General features: G+C 39.9%; 1 protein-coding gene across 2 annotated transcripts in view; it reads left to right on the top strand.

Annotated features, from left to right (window-relative positions):
* The window catches only part of LOC143854748 (phosphoadenosine phosphosulfate (PAPS) reductase family protein), a 63,230-nt gene that overhangs the window by 12,502 nt on the left and 28,538 nt on the right, over positions 1–22,190 (top strand). For both annotated transcript variants that reach the window (XM_077364855.1, XM_077364854.1), the window contains exons 7-12: positions 133–192; positions 879–1,136; positions 3,588–3,684; positions 8,693–8,743; positions 8,866–8,946; positions 9,623–9,694. In XM_077364855.1, the coding sequence (XP_077220970.1) occupies positions 133–192; positions 879–1,136; positions 3,588–3,684; positions 8,693–8,743; positions 8,866–8,946; positions 9,623–9,694 (619 nt within the window). The remainder of the gene's footprint in view (positions 1–132; positions 193–878; positions 1,137–3,587; positions 3,685–8,692; positions 8,744–8,865; positions 8,947–9,622; positions 9,695–22,190) is intronic.

The following is a 22,190-nucleotide window of genomic DNA, read 5'->3' as shown; positions in this document are numbered from 1 at the left end:
TCTTTAACTAATGTGTATATGTTGGTGATATTTATGCAGTGTAGAAAACTTGAAATAGGTGTTTTTGGTTTTGTTTCTGATGTCAGTGAAAGATAAGGTTTAATTTTTTTAAATTTATGTTATTCTTGACAGGGATGTATGGGCTTTTCTTTTGACCTGCAAGGTTCAGTACTGCAGTCTTTATGATCAAGGGTAAAATTTTCTCCAATTGCGAGCATCTTTATAACCCCTGAGTTAACTTCCGCGGGACTTTTCCTTCACCTTCTGCTAATGTTTTTGTCCTTTCCATATGATTGCACCAACCTTGCATCGTTGATTTTTCAATCTTCCATCTGTGGTTTAAAACAGTTTGAATGCATTTATTTGATATTCTTCATTATTGCGGCTCTAGATGTGATTGTTTTATGTTAGTGCAAGTTTTACTTTTGAAACAAGCAGTTACTCCAAAAGCTTAAGCTGTTGGAGAAGGTTTTATAAAATCTTTTATACTTTAACACTCCCCCTCATGTGTGGCCCCACTTTTTAGGTTTGGCCTACACATGGCACATGTGGCCCCTCTTTTTGGTTTGGCCATTACATGTGGATTTTTACTATCAAGGAGGTTTGAATCGAGGACCTTTGCTCTGATACCATGTGAGAATTCCAGTTACTCTGAAAGCTTAAGTTGTTGGAGAAGGTGTTATTAAATCCTAAACCCTAAACCCTAGCTCAAGAATCTGCAAATCAGCTTGCATTTTAATTTGGTTACTAGCTCAAGAATCTGATAATGAGCTTGGATTTTAATTTGGTCACTGATGCAACTTTGTAACTTGAGCATGATCTTTAGAAACAAAATCTGGGCTTCCTTTTTTTTTTGATTCAGATCTTTTATACTACAGATACACTTCCATCGGGAGCATCTATGACACGGTTCCAAATTCATTATTGTGCATCAGTGATTCCTCCACCAGTAAGGAAAATTTTAGACCTGCATATCTGCTTAAGGATGGAAGACTAGAAAGAGCAGGGAGAGCAAAGAAGTTTTCTCCTCGGATCAGTGAAGGTGTTCCTGTTGTAACTAATGGCCTGAGCAGTGTAAACCCAACCCTAAGTTGCACTCTTACAGCATCAGTCATCGCCGTAGGTGATGAGATTCTGTAAGTCCTTTGCTCGCTGGAGTGCTTTCTTAATTTCAAAGAACCTGTCATTTGCATAATATTAGTTATTTGACCACTTTTATTGGGATTAATTTTTTCAATTACAGTCTATATTTTGAATACCTAGACCCGGGTGTGGCTCTTTGGCTTAAAGTCATGGGTATGCTCTCTAGTGATGAGAGTTCGAATCCTCCCGGAGTAAACCTGATGCGTGTGGTTTAGTGGTGATTGCACGCATCCATAGGGATTAGTCCCGCCCTAAAATGGGTTGGGGATACCCTATGTCATAAAAAAAATATTTTGAATACCTAGGTATATGCTTATGATTGCATGGTTGTGTAAAAATGCTTCAAGAAATTCATGTTAAATCTTTCAGACATCTCTGGAGCTGACACAAGCCATAACCAGTTTTCTGAACAAGTAACTATGTATTGAGTTAAAAAAGATAAAAATTCTTCAAGAACTTTTGTTTTTAAATTTTTTATACTTATGGAGCAGGCATAAAATTGTTTTTGCGTGACAGGAGGCATATGATTGAGCTGGTGCAGGTAGGTGTGTTTGTCTGAGTGTGGAGATGCATGTTTGCACACATATATTTGTATCTATGTATCTACAGATGTATGCTTATGTCTCTATCATGTGTGTATGTTCTATCTCTAGATGTAATTTGTTTATATTATTGATGAGAATCAAATTTAAAATTCTACTCCTAAGCATGGTTTTAAATTTCCACCGAAATTGATATGAATAACCAAAATGTTTCTGTTTCCATCCCCACTGAAACTGGAACTGAAATGACCGAAATGCATAAACCAAATATTGTAAGTGTAATAGTAGCATATTATATTAGTATGTATCATGTAATTATATTTATATGAATTGCATGCAAAATGTGGTGCATGTATTATGCATAGGGGTGTCAACGGATCCACTTCAGGTCGGATCCACCTATGTCACAGTCACGACCCATTCAAATTCCTTATCGGTCGGGTCGGAGTCAGATTGTTCTTCGGATCTTACTTTCCACGTCATGATCACGATCCATTTTAATTCGGACCGTCCATCGAAGTGTCCTATTATGTCCCACTAAGCTAAGTAAACAATTAATTTTTTTCAAAAGAGATAGATGGCAGTCCACTATTAGTATGTCTCTATCATTTTCTTCAAGTAAATTAAAAATTTATCTATGTTTAATCTATGTGTATAATAATGCTTGTAAACAATAAAACTAATCAAAATTACTTACACAAATATAATGTATAACTATTACAAAGAATATGATTCATAAAGAACAAAACCCCTCTCTCTTTTCCTTCATGAAAGTATGAAATGAAACGACTGAAATGAGTGAAATCACATTCCCATCTGATTCATTAAGTGATAAGAGAGGTTTTGACCAAAATACCCTTCATAGAACGGTTAGCATTAACAAAATTTGGAGGGTATTTTTGTAAACCATTTCGGATCGTGACTATCCAATGGGCATCTGTGGCGTGCTCATACACAATCCAAAATTTTTCGGATCCCAGATTTGATGATCCGAAATATGCCCATGGATCCTATTCATATGTTTAGATTCCGTTCATTAACGTTCGGATTCGGACGATCCATCAGACCGTCTGGATCCATTGACACCCTAATTGTGCATAAATATCTATATATATATATATATATATATATATATGTATATATGAATTACATGTGAAATTTGGTACGTAGTAAAGCATTAGACATGCTCGACAGTGCATGTTACTAGGTGTTCGATATTTTTAGACCATCATAGATGTAGTCTTTCTTATGTGAGGGTTTGTAAGTGTTTATTTGTGCTTATTCTTGCATTTCCTAAAGTTTCATCTTTAAATTTTATCATTTGAATGTGTTTCCGTATGTTCCCTTGATTTTACAGGATTTCCACCTGAATTTCCAATTGAAACCAAAATGGTTCCATTTCCGTGGCGACTGAACCCAAAATCAAATCCGAAATTTAAAACCTTGGTTCCAAGAACCATTAGTTGATTTATACTTAATGGTGGTAGGGTTGAAGCGCTCATGCAATGATTTCTGTTTAATTTTCTTTATAAATCGCCACTGCTTCTTAAATGTAGTTGTAAAAACTAGTCCTTCCATATGCTTACATTTTTTTTCGAGGTTTTCTTATGAGCTTTTTTGTGGACTTTTTTACATACAACCTGTTTTTTAATGCTTCAAATAAATTAACATATCTTTTGAGCTACTGGTGTGAGCTTTTTTAGAGAACGTGCTTTATGCATAATTTGTTTTGAATGTTTCAAATAAAAATGTGGAATTTCATGGATTACATTATTTTCTTTTCTTGCATAACCTTAACTTGGTTGCAGTTTTTTTTTACATAGTGCATTATATTAATTACTTTTCGCTTAACTGGATATTTACATTTTTATTGTTTTCTTGTCCCGCTGTTCCACATAACAGGTTTGGTTTAGTTGAGGACCATTTGGCACCAGCATTGTGTAGAAAACTTCGTTCTATTGGTTGGGCGGTCACACATATCGCGGTGGTTCGGAATGATGTAAGAAACTTATGCCACTTGCTGTAAAATTACCTGTGAAGTACTTCATATAATCTTTAAAAAGAAATGGACTTAATGTTACTCATGTTCATTAACATATGTATACATATTAGTCACAAGGGATGCTGTGGAGCTGTCTTTCAGATCTCAGCACCCTTTTTTGCTCTGATTCATATTGTGGTAATGCTTGTAAAGGTTTCCATGTAGATATTTGGATTCTATTTTGAGTATTTTTGCTGATGTGAAGTCTAAATTTCCTACGCAATAGACTTCACACACACATATATATATATATATATATATATATATATATATATATATATATATATATATATATAGGGGGGGGGCCACATTGTTTGGATGATCCACAACATTCATTTGATAGGCCCTCGTATATAGGGTATGCCCAAAAAATCAGCTACATAGGATCTTCCCAACCCTATGTTTTGTGGAGTTAAAAGTGGACGTCTATAAACCTTCACAAATTTGTCCATATTTTGCCTCCACAGTTTGAAGGGTTAGGATGATCCCATGGAGCTGATTTTTTTGGTTTTGCTAGGGTCCATCGCAAAAGGCATTTCGTTGAACCTCTGTTGCATGACAGAGTAGCCACATCATGAATAATGGTAAAATCTGTTGGAAAGTGAGCCTATGTGGCTGCTCTGTCATGCAACAGAGGTTCAACGAAATGCCTTTTGCGATGGACCCTAGCAAATCCCACACACACATATATATATAGGCAATTTCGGTCAAACCCTCAAGGATTGAAATTTCGGTTTCGGTTGAAAACGAGGTGGCAATTTCGTTTTCGGTGGAAATTTCGGTGAAAATCTTATAATTGCGGCCGAAATTTTTAAATTTCGGTTTCGGTTTTAAATTTTGGATTTTGGCCGAAATTTAAAACCATGTTTGTGATGGACGCTAGCAAATTCCTATCTATCTCTCTCTCTCTCTCTCTCTCTATATATATATATATATATATATATATATATATATATATATATGAGAAAAGTGTAGCTACACATACGTGTAGCTAACTTAGCTACACCGACGCCTTAAAATACAATGGGTCTCACATTGTTTCGGTGATGCAAACCATTCATTTGATGGACCATCACATAGATAGGGTGTGCCCGAAAAATCAGCTCCATAGGATCATCCCAACCCTACGATTTGTGGAGGCAAAAATGGACGTGTAAAAGCCTTCACAAATCTGTCCATTTTTGCCTCCACAGTTTGAAGGGTTGGGATCATCCGATGGAGCTGATTTTTTGGGCACACCCTATCAATGTGAGGGCCATTTAACTCTCTCTCTCTCTCTCTCTCTCTATATATATATATATATATATATATATATATATATATATATATATAAGATGATAGTTTTCTTATTTTACTCCTGAAACTACTATTTCTTGAGTTGAATGATATCCCATGCTGCAGTAATTCAAACTTACGCTATTTAGGCGTAAACTATGAAGTTCTATTTGTGCCAAGACTTGGAGGGACAAAAACTTGCTCCTCTGCTTGCCTCTTTGGACGAAAGTTGCTCCTCTCCTTGCTTCTCTGGACAAAACTTGCTCCCGTGCTTGCCTTCATTGTTTGCCTCTTTCAAAGCTACCTTCTCTCTCTCTTTTCTTGATAGTGCTTCTATCGGTCAGTAGCATGGGGTTTTTGTAGTATGTTATCTTGGGGATTTGAAGCCTCACTGGAGGAGGCTGGAGGAGCTTTTGCTAAGGATCCTTCTCCTCACCATATACCTTACAGATACCTTTGTGGTTAGGGGCTCTAAAATCATGGTTGAACCTAGGGTTTCATCCCCCTCTTTTCCCTTGAACATGTGAGATGTATCAATAGAAAGAAAAAAAGGAGATTCAACAAATCCATAACAAGTATTGACCATCTCCCGTCCTCCAAATGGCAACCGAATATTAAGCAATCAGATGCATATAGATCTGAAGTTGCTTACATTAGCTGTACGGATTATGGAAACAATGAGAACTTAGAGTAACACTGAAGAACTTCCCCTTCAAAAGACTTTTAAATAAGGAGGGATTTTAGGGTTACATTGGTGGAGATGGGGAAGGGATTAACCCAATGCTTATGGTAAAAAACAATGTGTACAAGAAAGAGAAGATAGAGCAATCTTTGTTGGTTGAAGATGAGGAATAAAGGCTTGGCCCGTTCTCTACCCCTCTATATTTCATCGAAGCTTAGGAAAAGGCTCCCACATAAAGATAAATATAAAAATCAATTAAGGAAAGGAGACCGATACCTCTTCTCACCTGCATATAACCATACCTCTTCTCACCTGCATATAACCAAAATAACACATCTTTGAGCACTTCACTCATTCGGATTATGGAAACAATGAGAGCTTAGAGCAACACTGAAGGACTTCCCCTTCAAAAGACTCTTAAATAAGAAGGGATGTTAGGGTTACATGGGGGAGATGGGGAAGGGATTAACCCAATCCTTATGGTCAAAACCAATGTGTACAAGAGAAGATAGATCAATATTGGTGGTTGAAGATGAGGAATAAAGGCTTGGCCGGTTCTCTACCTCTCTATATTTCATCAAGCGAAGCTTAGGAAAAGGTTCCCACATAAAGATTTAATATAAAAATCAATTAAGGAAAGGAGAACGAGGCTCCTGCATAAGGGCGGCCCAGTGCACGAGGCTCCCGCCATTGCGGGGTCTGGGGAGGGCTAGATGTACGCAGCCTTACCCCTGCTTTGCTGAGAGGCTATTTCTGTGACTCGAACCCATGACAACCAGGTCACAATGGAGCAACCTTACCTCTTTTCACCTCCATATAACCGAAAAACACATCTTTGAACTTAACTTGTACGGATTATGGAAATAATGAGTGCTTAGAGCAAACCTGAAGCACTTCCCCTTCCAAGGACTCGTAGATAAGAAAGGATTTTAGGGTTACATTGGTGGAGATGGGGAAGGGTTTAACCAATGCGTATGGTCAAAACCAATGTGTGTACATGGAAGAGAAGATACGCCGATATTTGGTGGTTGAAGATGAGGACTAAAGGCTTGGCCGGTTCTCTACCTCTCTATATTTCATCAAGCGAAACTTAGGAAAATGCTCCCGCATAAAGATAAAATATAAAAAATCAAGGAAAAGGAGACCGATACCTCTTATCACCTGCATATAACTGAAAAACACATCTTTGAACGCTTAACTCATATGGATTATGAAAACAATGAGAGCTTAGAGCAACGCTGAAGGACTTCCCCTTCAAAAGACTCTATAAGAAGGGATGTTAGGGTTACATTGGTGGAGATGGGGAAGGGATTAACCCAATGCGTATGATCAAAACCAATGTGTACAAGGAAGAGAACATAGAACATTCTTTGTTTTTTTTTTTTTCTGAATGATAACAATTTCATTCAATAAAGGGGAAGACCTAGATAGTCCGCCCAAGATTACAAGAATACGAATAAAGAGCAAAAATAATGAGACAAAAAGAGAAGGAAAAGAATGGAGGGGAAACACAATCAAGGGGGTAGGAAATCTAACATTTCCAAACCTAACTTCCCCACACCATCTTTGGTGAGCCTATCCGCAATATCCGCAATTCCATTAGCATATCTTCTAACATGATTGAACACAACCGACGACCCACTAACATGATAGAACATTCTTTGTTGGTTGAAGATGAGGAATAAAGGCTTGGTCGGTTCTCTACCTCTCTATATTTCATCAAGAGAAACTTGGGAAAAGGCTCCCCATAGAGATAAAATATAAAAATCAATTTAGTAAATGAGACAGATACCCTCTTCTTCTTCTTTTTTGAAAATTGACAATTTCGTTAATAATCAGGGTGGGGACAAGATGTCCCACACCAAGTACAAATGTGGAAAGTAAAGCAATTACAGAATCTGCTACATTAGTTAATTATAAAAAACTGTGAGCCACATGGTCTCCCTAAATACTCCTTCCGTTGCTAAGATGTCCGCTGCCTCATTAGCCAATCTTCTATTTTCAATCCTGGGTTCCAAAATTCGTATAAGGTCCAAGATCTCAGTAATTAGCCCTTGAATCCACTAGGATCCCTTAAGCATTCGAAGCCCAACTAATTGCATTAGCTGAGTCCCCTACCACAATTATATGCCTCAAATCATGTTCAAAAGCCCATTGAAGACCAAAAAGAAGGGCTCTTATTTCTGCCTCATTTGCATCACATTCTCCTACCGGTCCTGAGTAGGACATGATGGTTGATTCCCTTCATCCCTTATCAGACCCCCAATCCCAGCCTTACCTGGATTACCTATGGAGACCCATACCTCTTCTCACCTCCATATAACTGAAAAACACGTCTTTGAACACTTAACTCGTAAGTTTCTTCAGTCTATAATAATTTCTTTGAAATTAACTTTTATATATATATATATATATATATAGGGAAATGTTATCAGCACTACTGTATTTTGATGAGGGCACTCCTCACTTTATTAAAAGTACGGTATGGCCCGCACCATAGGATGATCCAAACCGTCCATTAGATGGGCCACAGCCTAAATAGGTTTTGCCCGAAAAATCATTCCCATAGGTTGATCCTAACCCTTCGATCTGAATGTTAGAGGGTTGATCGTAACCCTCTATAGATCGAAAGGTTAGGATCAACGTATGAAATAATTTTTTGGGGCACCACCTATTTAGGCTGTGGCCCATCTAATGGACGGTTTGGATCATCCTATGGTGCGAGCCATCCCGTACTTTTAATAAAGTGAGGAGTGCCCTCATCAAATATAGTAGTGCTGATAGCATTTCCCTATATATATCAATCAAACGTGTATAATTGGAGAGCATTTTCCTTGTAGTCTTTTTGAAAGTTATGTGGCACACATATTTTACTAAATTCTGCATTGTTTGACTTTTCATTTTCCAGCCACCTCTTTATCGAAATAAACATCGAATATAAAGCTTTTTGTAAATTTCTAGGCATATGAGATGGTTTTTTTTTTTTCCTGATTTTATTCTCAAATGCAGATTGATTCGGTAGCTGAAGAAGTTGAAAAACAAAAGTCTACTAGTGATATGGTAAGATTTTACAAATGGTTGAAGAGCTAATTTTGTGCTTATTGCTAACAATGCAATGCATGACGATAAACCTCCCTCTATTATGTTCCTTGCATTTACCTACCTTGATCTGATCCGTGTAGGTATTTATGTTTGGAGGAGTTGGCCCAATGCATTCAGATGTTTCAGTAGCGGGTGTTGCAAAAGCATTTGGAGTTCGTCTCGTGCGTTGCTTTTCTTCTAGATGAACCTTTACATAATCCATTACTGACATGCTATCTAGAACAATTAGAATCTGAACTTCCACAATTATTCTGTGAATCATATTTTAATTTGGTCTCGTCTTGATATCTATATGTACTTGTAATCATGGTTTTAAATTTCGGCCGAAATACCAAAAATTCTGCCAAAATTTCGGATTTCCGTTGGGACCAAAACCGAAATCTACAAAACCCCAAATTTGGGATTTTGTCCAATTTTCATCTGAAATTTTGGAAAAATGATTTTTCCCCAATTTTACTTATTTTCCCAAATTTCGGCCTAAATTATCGAAATTTTACTATTTTCGGCTGAAATTTAAGATTGAAAATGTAATTTAATTTTTCCCTGAATTTCGGCCCAAATTTCGGGATTTTGGAGGAAATTTCGGTTTCAGCCAAGGCTGAAACCAAAACCGAAACCGAAATTTAAATCCATGCTTCTAATATATCCAAAACTCATTTACTACATCTATATTTTCTGTTATTTACCAAGAAACCTAGAGCCTTTCATCCCTCTGCTTGACTACTATTCACTTAATGGTACCCAGTAGTCCATTCTCTTCAATGATCTGCATTAGACTGATATTCTAGTTTTGTTGTAGTTCTATGTTGATTTTATATATTCAGTTTTAAATTTCAGGCTCCTGATGAAGAGTTTGAAGAGTATCTTAGACATCTTATAGGTGATCAATGCACTGGAAACCGAAATGAGGTAATTCGGTGTGTAGATACTATTATTATGTGGGTTGTACATAATCAGAATTTTTTTTTTCTTCTGAAATTTGTTTTTAAACATATTAACCATCTTACAGAAGTAACCGATGCCACAATATTTGATTTCATTCATATTTTCTAATAATTACTATCTTGTATTAATTGTTGCCGTAACCATCCTACAAAAGTAAGTGATGCTACAATATTGGATTTCATTCATATTTTCTAATAATTACTATCTTGTATTAGTTGTTGCCGTTTTCATAAAATATATGATCTTTGAAACATCATGTATAGGCATAGGTGTGTAAAACAATAAAAGTGGGCAATTTCTTTTACTATTGGAACTCTTTCTATGTGAACATCTTTTTTTGTGGAAAAAATCAATTACTTGCAATGAGCACTATGCGTTTGTTTCCTTGGAAGCTTCTTATTTCAAAGAAGCTGCATATCTTTCTTGTTTCAGAAGTGTATGATGGATTCAATTAAACTTACAGTGGATGATGTTGTAATCTTTCAAAATGTTTCGTCTTAAAAAGGAAATATTTTTCGAGGACTTCACAAGTAATTGAATTCATTCTCTGGTGGTATTTATCAAATAAATTATTGTTTTGACAGTATCATATTATATAGAAATAAGCAAAGAGAGGAACATAGTTGAGCCTACTGAAAATCAATTTTTGGATGCTCATCGTAAGTTGTGAGCTCTCCTGGACAAGTTTTCTTAGGAAGCCATGGTTTATTTCATGAAAAAGTTAAAGTTGAATTTTTGAAATTGTTAGAAGTGGATAAGGAAAGAGAGGAAGAAGAAGAAGAGTGAGGGAGAAGGTGGTGAGTTGCCCTCATGTACATGATGTATTTATAGGCCCAACTTAGGGTAACATGGTACAAAGACTACAATACCTCTCATCATACATGTAATGACTAAAATACCCTTCAACACACACTTCAACACTCCCCCTCAAGCTGGAGTGTATATCCTATAGAACTCCAGCTTGTTACAAAGAAAACTACTGCAAACTATTATAATACATTAATACCCGTACAACAAAAAATAATAATCCCATACACACACCAGCTTGGTACAACACTCTTCCTCAAGCTGGTGTGGTGAATCCATAGTGAAAAACATAACAAAAATGGGCAACAGCCATAGCGAATACAACGACGAGATCAACTGCCATAACAAAACAACAGCTCCCCATGAATCAGCACTACCTCGAGAGCGATCACCATAGGGCCTCCCCTTGAATCAGAGCAACGGCCAAAAAATCTGCATACTAACAACGATCGAAAGAAGGGGTCACAACATGAAACAACAACGAACCTCAAACAAAATAAACACACCAAAGGCGAGCACAACAGACAACGACGAAGCACCACGAGTAGACAATAGTTGAACAGCATATCGCCAAGAGAAGAACCTCAACCACCAGAAAGGTGAGAGGAACCAACAACCAATCAACAAACAGGGCAATAGAAAAATCAGCCCACAACAACAACAACCAACCAATGATATCCAAACGGCACGTTGCTTGGGAAAACAACCATCCAACGACGGCCAAACAACAAGTCGCTTGGGGAACAACCAACCAAAGATGGCCACACAGCACGTCGCCTGGGAGAAACAACCACAAGGCTGTAAGCAAAGCAAACGACCAGGCATATAGCCACAATAACAATAAGGCCGAAAGAAACGCTAACGATCGGGCATATAGCCACTAATAAGAACAAGGCCGAAAGTAATGCTAACGACCAGGAATATAGCCAAAACAACAAGTCCGAAAGCAACGCTAACGGCCGGGCATACAACCACAACAAGGCCGAAAGTAACGCTAACAATCGGGCATATAGCCACTAATAAGAACAAGGCCGAAAGTAACGCTGACGACCAGGAATATAGCCAAAACAACAAGTCTGAAAGCAACGCTAACGGCCGGGCATACAACCACAACAACAAGGCCGAAAGCAACGCTAACGACGTGACATATAGCCACAACAACAATAAGGCCGAAAGCAACTCTAACGACCGGGCATATAGTCACCAACAACAAGGTGGATTGCGACGCAAACCACAATAACCACAATGTATGCGTAAAACTACGTAAGGCAACACACACATGTAGAAGCACCAACAAGGTGGATTGCAACACAAACCACTATAACCACAACAAAGGCGTAAAACTACGCCAAGCAGCTACACTCACCATGTAGAAGCTGTCGAAGAAGAGAGGAGAATGAGCAAATGTGAGTTAGGGAATAGCTCCCCTTCACTTATTTATTTATATAGAAGATGAAAGTGTACAAAGACCAAAGTGCTCTTAGGCACATATACACTTCTCAAGCTGGAATGTATATATCATGCATTCCTAGTTTGGTACAAATATCATTTAGCTTAGCTTTACTCAAAGACTCGGTAAAAACATCAGCTAGCTGACCTGCAGATCGAGTTAAGGTAGTGCATATCTCTCCCTTTTGGATTCTCTGGCGTATGAAATGACAATTCACCTCTATGTGCTTGGTTCTCTCATGAAAAACAGGATTGGTAGCAATGTGAATAGCAGACTTATTGTTGCAATATAGCTGAGCTGGGGATGAGGAAGGGAAACCAATCTCAGATAGGAGAGAGCACAACCAGATAAGCTCTCCACTCGTATGTGACATGGCTCGATATTCTGCTTATGCACTCGATTTGGCTACTACTTCCTGTTTCTTACTTCGCCATGACATTAAGTTGCCCCCGACAAAGGTACAATATCCCGTTGTGGATCTCCTTTCTGTTGGTGACGACCTTGCCCAGTTTGCATCACAAAAGCCTTCCAACTTCGCATGCCCATGTTTCTTGAATAATAATCCTTTCCTTGGAACACCTTTCAAGCATCTGATAATCTGAAGTACTGCTGCCCAGTGAGAGGTACGTGGTTAGCTCATAAACTGACTGTCTACCCCTACAACAAATAAGATATATTGACGAGTGACTGTGAGGTATATAAGTTTGCCAACCAACCTCTTGTACCTCGTAGGGTAATCTAACAATTCTCCCTCTTCTGAACGAAGTTTTTCATTCGGGTCCATAGGCACGGCAACAGATTTCACTCCAAGAGAACCCGTCTCATTTAATAAGTCCAATACATACTTTATTTGTGAAAGGGAAAGATCACTGCGAGAATAGGCTACCTCAATCCCAAGAAAGTATCTCAGTCGATCCAAATCCTTGGTGGAGAACACTTACTCCAAGAAAATCTTCAACTTCTATATGCTCGTTGAATCATTCCCTGTAATGATAATATCATCCACATACACTATGAGAAGAACATGTTCGGCATCAAACTGATGGCTGAAGACGGAGTGATCAACCACACATTATTTCATGCCAAATCTCATAATACCATCACTGAATCTCCTAAACCATGCTTTTGATGATTGTTTGAGGCCATACAATGATTTTGCGAAGTCTGCAAACTGAGGAGGACATCTCCCTACGAGCAACATACCCAGAAGGTTGCTCCATATAAACCTCTTCAGTTAGGTCTCCATGCAGAAGGGCATTTTTGACATCAAGCTGATATAAGGGCCATCGTCGGTTGATGACTAGTGAAATCAACACTCTAACTGAGGGGATTTCGGCAACTGGGGAGAATGTCTCTGTGTAGTCAACCCCGAATGTTTGTGTATAGCCCTTGGCAACCTAACGCGCCTTAAGGCGCTCAACTGTCCCATCTAGTAAGTATTTGATGGAAAATACCCAACGATAGCCGACGGGCTGAGCACCATGAGGTAGAGGGACAAAATCCCAAGTATGATTGGCCTGAAGAGCGGTCATCTCCAGATCCATAGTAGAACACCAACCTGGATGCGCAAGGGCCTCGGCCACATACTGCGGCAAAGAAACAGATGACAGAGAAGATACAAAACTACGAAATGCATGAGTGAGAGGATCATAGGAGACAAAGTTAGAAATAGGATGTGCAGTAGAATGTGAACAAGTACGGGAAGCAATATGAGAGTCTACAATAACATCCAAAGAGGGAAGAAGAGGTACCTGAGACGGAGGAATTGGTATCTTCTGCTGAGAAAACGATGCTTCGGGCGTAGGCTGGGGGGCATCGTGCCTCAGACGCCACTGATAGACCTTCGTAGGAGCTAGAGGAGGGGCCAAAGTCACCTGCAATGGAGAGGAACGGACTTAACCGGATCATGTAGAACAGGAAGACAGAGAGGAACCTGAGAGTCGGGGACAATGGTACTGCTCTCAGCGACAAAAATAATGAAGGAGACAGACTCAAAGAAGGTGACATCGGCGGAGACAAATAACCGGTGCAACCTAGGGCTATAACCAAGGAAGCAGGATTCTTCCCTGGGAGCCTTCGATTCCCGCTTTCGATTCCCGTTTCGTTTCCCGCTTTCGATTCTTGCTCTGGCAACCTTGCCTATAACACCGATAACCCTTATGGGTGCGAGAGTACCCCAGAAAGACACATCTCTCTGCCCTAGGATCTAACTTATTGAGGCTGGGAGAGAGGTTGTGGACAAATCAAACACAACCAAAGACCCGTGGAGTAAGCAATCGTCTTCCCAATCGAGAGATCTTGAAAGACACAATAAGAAGGGAAAAAAGAGATAGAGTAAAGATTTTTGGTAATTTGGCTAACAATAAAGTAAATTAAAAGAGGACTTAGAAACACAAAGAACTGAGGGCAAGGTAAGTCCAGAGTGTGGAAAGATAATACTAACACCAGAAATGGGAGCAATGGTCCCATTAACAAGAGTAATAGAATGAGAGGTAGAAGAAAAGAGCCAAAACAAACTAACTAAACATGAATTACCCGTCATGTGGTTCGAGGTCCCGGAATCATTAATCTAGGAATTGGAGCTAGTGAGAAGACATGCAGCTGAACTACCTTGCTATGCAAAGCCTGCGGTAGGTGGTCGACTGCTTGCATGCAGGCGTTGAAGCTCCTCATTATCGGCGCTGGAGACGATGAAAGTACCATCAGGGCCGCGAGGCTGGCGGAGGATGTAGAAAGCATCAGGAAGACTGGCAACAGTAATGTGAGCAGAGCGGTATGGACAGAGCTCAGGATGTAAGACATAGCAAGTATTCACATGATCCTTGGCCACCTGACCATGAGTTCAATAAGGGCGGCCATGCCCACATGTACCACGGTAGTCGCCAAAATATCGACCGCCACCACAAACTCTACGATCCTTGTCACGGCCAAAAGTACCACCGCCACGGCCTGAACGGTCCCCACTACCATACGCCTCAAGCGCAGAACCGTCGATAGATACACCATGAGAGTAACCACCCTGGACACACTGCTGGGCACGAGAGTAAACCTTCGTGAGGGATGGAATGGAACCGGAGCCGATAATTTACTTTTGGAGGGATAGAAAGCTAGAGCCCAAGGCATCAGGGAAATGAACAACTTGGAGCTGCTCCCATTGCCTGGCTAGAACGGTCAGATAAGTTGTGAGGGGCATAAATGCATCTAGTTGCTAACAAAGTGAAACAAACTGACTGTAGTAGGCAACTAGAGGGGTATCTTCATGCTGGAGTTGCATCCACTCCGAGTTGGTAGCACAAATGCGAGTGAGGTTATTGACCTCAGAATGGAGAACGGATGCATGCTTCTAGATTTCTTTAGATGTTTTGAGGCACATCATCGTGCCAGCGGCGTGTGGTGCCACACTCTGCCAGAGGAGAGTGCGGATCAAGGCATCATCCTGCCGCGATCGGAAACATGGTTTTAAATTTCGACCGAAATCTGAAATTTCGGATTTCGGTGAGGACTGAAACCGAAATTCCTGAAATATACCAAATTTCGTTCGAAATTTCGGGAATTTCGTCGAAATTTGTGATAAAATAATATTTTCTATTCGGTTAAAGAATTTCGAATGAAATTACCGAAATTTCAGGAGAAACTTGAAATTTCGGTAATTTCGTCCCAAAAAACCGCCGTTTCGTGCGTAAGTACGAAATTTCGGGATTTTGGCTGAAATTTCGGTTTTGGATAAGACCGAAATTTTAGCCAAAACCGAAATTTGAAACCATGATCGGGAATAGGAGGGATCCGTGGACGAGGGAGGATCACACTCAATATAATCAACCTTACCTCGAGCTAGTAGGTAGGTCTTGACTGCCATATGCCAATTTAGATAATTGGACCCATCTGTAGTCATCTGTGGGAAAGAAGCCTCCACAGAAGGGAAATAACTAGAGGAGGGAGTCGAAGGTGGAGGAGTAATGCTGATTGGAGGATCTATGACGATAGAGATAGGAGGAAACTCTGAACTACAACGACGATAGAGGAACAATAGAAAAGGGAAAAAAATCACAAGACAGGCCCATATAGCATACCACGGCTCTGAAGAGGGCACATAGCAAAAGGAGACATAGGACTACTAGCTGGAGAGAGAATAAAAACTAGCCAATGAGATCGGAGCTGCGGAGAAGGACAAAGAATGTGATGGAGAGGATTTAGATCATTTCGGAGAGGTTAGAGAAAGAGTAGATTAGGTTTTCAAAGAGTTTGGATTGAGAATGGGTGGGAGATGGGATTTTGGATGGAGATATGGAAAGGGATGGGATGTAAATGGAGATGTTAAGGGATTTGAGGTTTTGGATGGAGGGATTTGGAAAGGGATGGGATGTAAATGGAGATTTAGAGGGATTTGGGGTTTTGGATGGAGAATGGAAGAGTGGAGGGGTGGGAGAGGGAGGATGGCACATAGGGAGAGAGAGTAGGGGCGTGAGAGGGAGGTGGGATTGAGGGTTTGCTCAAGGCGGTAGGGGGGGGGGGGGGGGGTGGGGGGCAAGGCGCAAATGCGCTAGAAGGAGCGTTGAGTGGGTGGGGTAGGAGCATAGGGTTGGGTAGGGTTGAAGAAGGAAAGATTGAACAAGAGAGGAGAATGAGAAAATGTGAGTCAGGGAATAGCTCCCCCTCGCTTATGTATTTATATGAAAGATGAAAGGGTACAAAGACCAAAGTGCTCTTAGGCACATATACAATTCTAACAGAAGCATCAACAGACACGACCCGCAAAGTGAGTCCACAAACAACACCAAGTGTGGAAGGAACCTACCAAGAATGCGAAGAACCAACTAACCACCAACCAAAACAACGATGATCTCAACCACGATCAACCCAACCAACAAACTAACCAAAAGCGCCAACAAAAAAGGGGCGCACCTACATCAGCCCGAATTCGCCAACGACACAACACTCCATCCATGGAACTACATTAGGCCGAATGCCTTCAACTTGCACCGAAAAGAATAACTCAAGGCACCACAACTCTCTCAGACATTTCATCAAACACTTGGCCTTTGATATCAATACAAACGCCATCGAACACAACTATCACCAAGAAGGAGATGACAAGATTAGGATGGAGTGGAGTGGAGGGGGTTTCAAAACTTAAGGAAAGGGGTTTAGGGAACTAGAAAGAACCCAACAAGGGTCTAAGGTTTAGAAAAAGAAAGGGATTTATGGATTTAGAAAAAAAAACAAGAAAGGAAGTTATCGAAGGAGAAAAGAAGGAAAAGAATAGAGAACAAGGGATCTTTTTTTTTGTTTTCGTGTTTTGTTTTGGATGGATTTACAAATGGTATTTACAGAAGGGAGATGGAAATTTGAGATTTACAATGGGAATGGATTTTTGTTAGAGATGGAAGTGTGGGATTAAGGTTTGGGATTAGGGATTTGGGGTTTGGATGGAGATTTGAATGGAAGAGGTGGTGAAGGAATGGGATTGGGGATTTGATGGAGGGATTTAGGGAATAAGGGATTGGGGGGGAGGGGTATTACGGCAAACCAAGTAGAGGGAGGTGGTTTACGGCGAGGAGGATAGAGGGTATGGGGTTACGACAATCCAAATGAAGGTTGGGGGTTTACGACAAGAGGGGTGGAACGGGGGGTATGCGCAAGGGGTGGAAGGGGTGGGGGTAGGAGGGGTGGTTACGGGTCCCACCAATGTTGAGGGCTTACTATAGTATGTATAGGATGGGTTTGCGCAAAATAGAGAAGGGGGTGTCGATGTCAAGAGAGAAGGGGTTGCGCATGAGGAAGTGGGAGTGGATGAGAATGCGCTACATACACGTAAGAGAGCGAGGGAGATGCGAGAGAGATTGTAAGGATTTGGGCGGAGGGAATTTAGGGTTGGTGGCGTGGAGGAGAGATTTTAGGGATTTGGCTCAAGGGTTACGTGGTTGGGTTTGCATGAGAGAGATTAAAAACGGAGAGATAGAGAGAGACACAAATGGGAAATGGGAACTCTTCGTTTCTTCCCTAGGATCTTTACTCTAATACCATGTTACTATGTTAGAAGTGGATAAGGAAAGAGAGGAAGAAGAAGAGTGAGGGAGAAGGTGGTGAGTCTCCACTAGGAAGCTCCTCATGTATATGATGTAAATATAGGCCCAACTTTGGGCAACATGGTACAAAGACTACAATGCCCCTCATCATACACGAAATGACTAAAATACCCTTCAACACACTTCAAAAGAAATCAAGGAACACACTTTTACGAAATGAAATGAAATCAAATTTATTAGATAGCATATAGCTGTTTTAATGTCACTTCCCATGACTTTGTTTGTGAGGGTTAATCTCATTAACATGGAAATTACATTTGGGTAGTTGCTCTCTTAGATCGTTACTTCTCTGAGCTGGTTACCTTGCTAGGGTATTGGTTCACCAACTAGTTAATCAAACGCAAGCCGCTTCTTTAGTGAATATCTTCTTTAGCAGCTATTTTCTGCAGTCTTTTTCTCAAGGGCAGGTTATACACTTTACTCTTATATGCTCACGATGGAACCATTATCTCTCTTTTTTTTTTCAGTTGAAATAACTTTATCACCAAATGGAAAATAATATCACTAATTCATCTCCAATTTGCGGATGGCACATTAATCTTTAGTGTGCCTAACGTTGCAAAAATGGTGAAATTGGGGTACATGTGCCTTTTGCAACTTTAGTATGCCTAACGTTGCAAAAGTGGTGCTATGAGGTTATTGCTGGTCAGAGTCCTAATTTCTTAAATCCAAGATTATTGGGGTACATTTGCCTCTTGCTGAGTTTGAGAGGTTGGCGAAGCTATTGGGATGTATCATTGAATCTACTCCTACCACGTACCTTGGTCTTCCATTAGGGATGGGGAGACCAAAGAAAAGTCAATGGCACCCGATCGTGGAAAGGGTGGAAAGAAGGCTCGACGCTTGGAAACACAAATTGGTATATTTAGGGGGGCCGGGGTGAGGACTACAGATTACTCTAATTAAGGCAGTTCTAGCAAACATTCTAATTTATCAATTGTCAGTTTTCAAATGCCCGATGAGCGTCATTAATCGAAGAGAATGCATTCAAAGAAGATTCCTTTGGGGGGGTTCGGATGAAAAGAGTAAGATGTCTCTAGTTAAATGGCAGGAGGTTTGCAAACTGATTAAAGTTGGGGGTTTGGGTATTAGGAGATTGAAAGAGATGAATTACGCTCTTTTGGGTAAATGGCTATGGAGATATGGTGAGGAATCTCAAAGCTTGTGGGTTAGGGTAATTGATGTGAAATATGAGGACTTGCATGGGAGTTGGTTATCTGATGACAAATTCAGGGTTGAGCGTGGTATAGTTTGGAGTGACATTCCCAACCAAAGGGTTAGTTTTAATGTTGGTATTTGATACGGGGTTTATTCAGGGGAGAATTAAATTTTGGATGGATAAATGGTGTGGAGACTTCAGTCTTAAAGATGTGTTTCTTGATATCTTCAACATCTCTCGTACGAGAGAAGGGTGGGTCAAGGAGTTTTTGGAGCGTGGGGATAACGGATTAGCTTGGAACCTCAATCTTAGAAAACAATTCTTTGATTGGGAATTTGATAGTCTTTCTAGGTTGTTGGAGATTTTGGAATCACAATATGTCAGCTGCTTTGGGTCGGATAAGAGGTTTGGATCTTGTGCAAATCTAGAGAATTTAGTGTCAAATCATTCTACCTTCACGTTTCTCCTGGCTTGTGATCTTTGCAGGCGGCCAAAATTTGGTCTATTCCAGCTCCTCCCAGGGTTTGTTCTTTTGGGTGGACAACAGTGTTGAACAAGATTCTTACAATCAACCATCTGAGAAGTCGTCATATGCTAATAGTGGATCATTCCACTATGTGCTTGAGGCAGGTGAGACAGCGAAGCACCTTCTTTTACGTTGGAAGTTTGCAAGCCTTGTGTGGAGTAAAGTTCTTGTTAGGTTTGTCATGAATTGGGTTTTCCCTGATAACCTAGAGGATCTCATTTGTGCTTGGAGTTTTTCATCTTGGAGGAAGAAAGGAAAGATCCTTTGGAACTTATCGTGGTTGGCAACGATTTGGATGCTATGGAAGGAAAGAAATGCTAGGATCTTTAAAGGCACAAGTAGAGAGCCGCATCATACTTTCATTATGGTCATTGCCCTATCCATCTCTTGGGCTAGATCTCTCCCTAGTTTAAAATTCATCTCCGCTTTCGACCTTTGGTATGGTTGGAAGGATATCTGCTTCAGTGGTGAGTATTCTAATTGAGGTGGGCCTCAGTGGAGCCCTACTCCTCTTGGTTTTCTCAAATTCAACTTTGATGGATCCTGCTTGGGCAACCTGGGCCCCTCGGGATTGGAGGTCTTCTTAGGAATGAGGAGGGGGCTAAGATTTGGGCTTTCTCTGGCCCCATTGGTAGTGCAGACTCAAACGAGGCTGAAATTAGAGCGGCGCTCCAGGGCCTTATATTTCTGGAAGCCCAGGACCTCTCTAAGGTTATTACTCGCTTAACGCTATTGAGTGGCTAAAGGGCAGCAAGGCTTTCCCCTGGAGATTCGCTCGTTGGATCGACGAGATTGGGGATCGTATTAGTAGATTTGTGTGCTCTTTTCAACATGTTAAAAGATCCGCCAATGAAGAAGTAGATGAGCTCGCTAGGGACGGAGTGGCGAGGCAGGATCTTGTATTTTTTTATTCCCCCCCTCCCCTGTTGAGAGGGTGGTGTTGGTTGTATCTTTTCCTTTTTCTTCTTTTCTTTTCCCCTTGCTCGCGCTGACTTGCTCCGTCGGTCGTGTATCTGTTCTTTTTATTAATGATATTTTTTTACCATTCATAAAAAAAAATCACCAAGTCATGCATTAGCTTGTCTGCATTGAGATAATGATCTTATTTTATAGTATTATAAGTTGCTTAAACATGAACCAAGATTAAAGCCACCTAAATTGGGATTTTCCTTAGCAACCAAAGCATTTGGCTTCATATAGCTTACAATAGTATTTATCATAAGTCATAACGGATATGAATCCAGGTTATCATTGAAATACTTTAGCTGGAATGTGCTGTCCCTGAAAATTTTCAATAAAGTATGGTTTGAATACAATGGGATAAAGGGTAATAAAAATAGGAAAATAAATGTTGACTATTGTGCAAAACATCTATTCTACATCAATATGTACGAAGACTTCTCATACAATTGTAGCGAAAATACATAAGCGGATGGAATCACTTGAACTAGGTAAGTTTTACAGTGATTACACTTGATAAATCAATATCAATTATCAATTATGAAGATCTCAAGAAAGCTTAGGCCATAGTTTTGTTATTTATTCTTGTCTTGTCTGTTTGGTGATCCTCGCTCTATTAATAGAGAAATTATATGGTGTAAGGGCTTACAACAATAAGGCCTTTGTACGGTGGAAGTACCATCCTAGATGTCTGATTCAACAACAGCTCCTCAAAAAGTGAGCTGCTGTTGGATCAAATATCAAGGGCGGTATCCCTACCGTATTGTTGTAAGCCCTTACTCCATATAAAATCTCCTATTAATATATGCTCATTTCTATTTTCTTTCCCAAACACTTTAATATCTTGCATTTGTTGTAATAAAAACAAATGAAAGAGAAAAAAGTTTTGAAGAAAGTTCGAATTCATAGGGTTTCCGATTTTAACCAGTTTCCCAATTTCATGCAAAAGGACTGCATCAAATTAAAATAGTACTGTATCTATAACCACAATAGCAGCTCACTAATAGGCTAGGCTATTTACTTTCTTGAAAGCAAACAGAAAGTAATAATAAAATTATCATCTAGTAGATCATCTCCATACCATCATCTTAACCTTCCAATCTGAAGAGGTTTCTGTAATGTCATCCCTCAACAGATTTGCGGGTTAGGATCATTCTATGGGGATGATTTTCTTGGCACGGTATATTTAAGTCGGGTCTGTATATGTGAATGCTTTGGACCATCCAACAATGTGGGCCCACTGTATTGTTTTAAAAAAATACGTGCAATATATTATTGGCATTTGTTACGCATCAATATGGACAAGTCATCTTCTTCAGAGTATCTGTGCAATATCGATGTGCCTCTGATGCTTTCCTCATTAGGCTTTATTACAGGAAAGCTCGATAGATTTCTAAATAATTTTTATTTCTTAAAATAATTTGTACAATATATGCGTCATGAGTTTATGTAGCATGAGTAATTGCTGCTGA

Source organism: Tasmannia lanceolata, unplaced genomic scaffold (genome assembly GCF_043159265.1).
Source record: "Tasmannia lanceolata isolate RefF3 unplaced genomic scaffold, GAP_Taslan_0.1 ptg000020l, whole genome shotgun sequence".
In the NCBI taxonomy this organism is placed as follows: Eukaryota; Viridiplantae; Streptophyta; class Magnoliopsida; order Canellales; family Winteraceae; genus Tasmannia; species Tasmannia lanceolata.
This window is presented reverse-complemented; position numbering and strand designations above follow the sequence as displayed.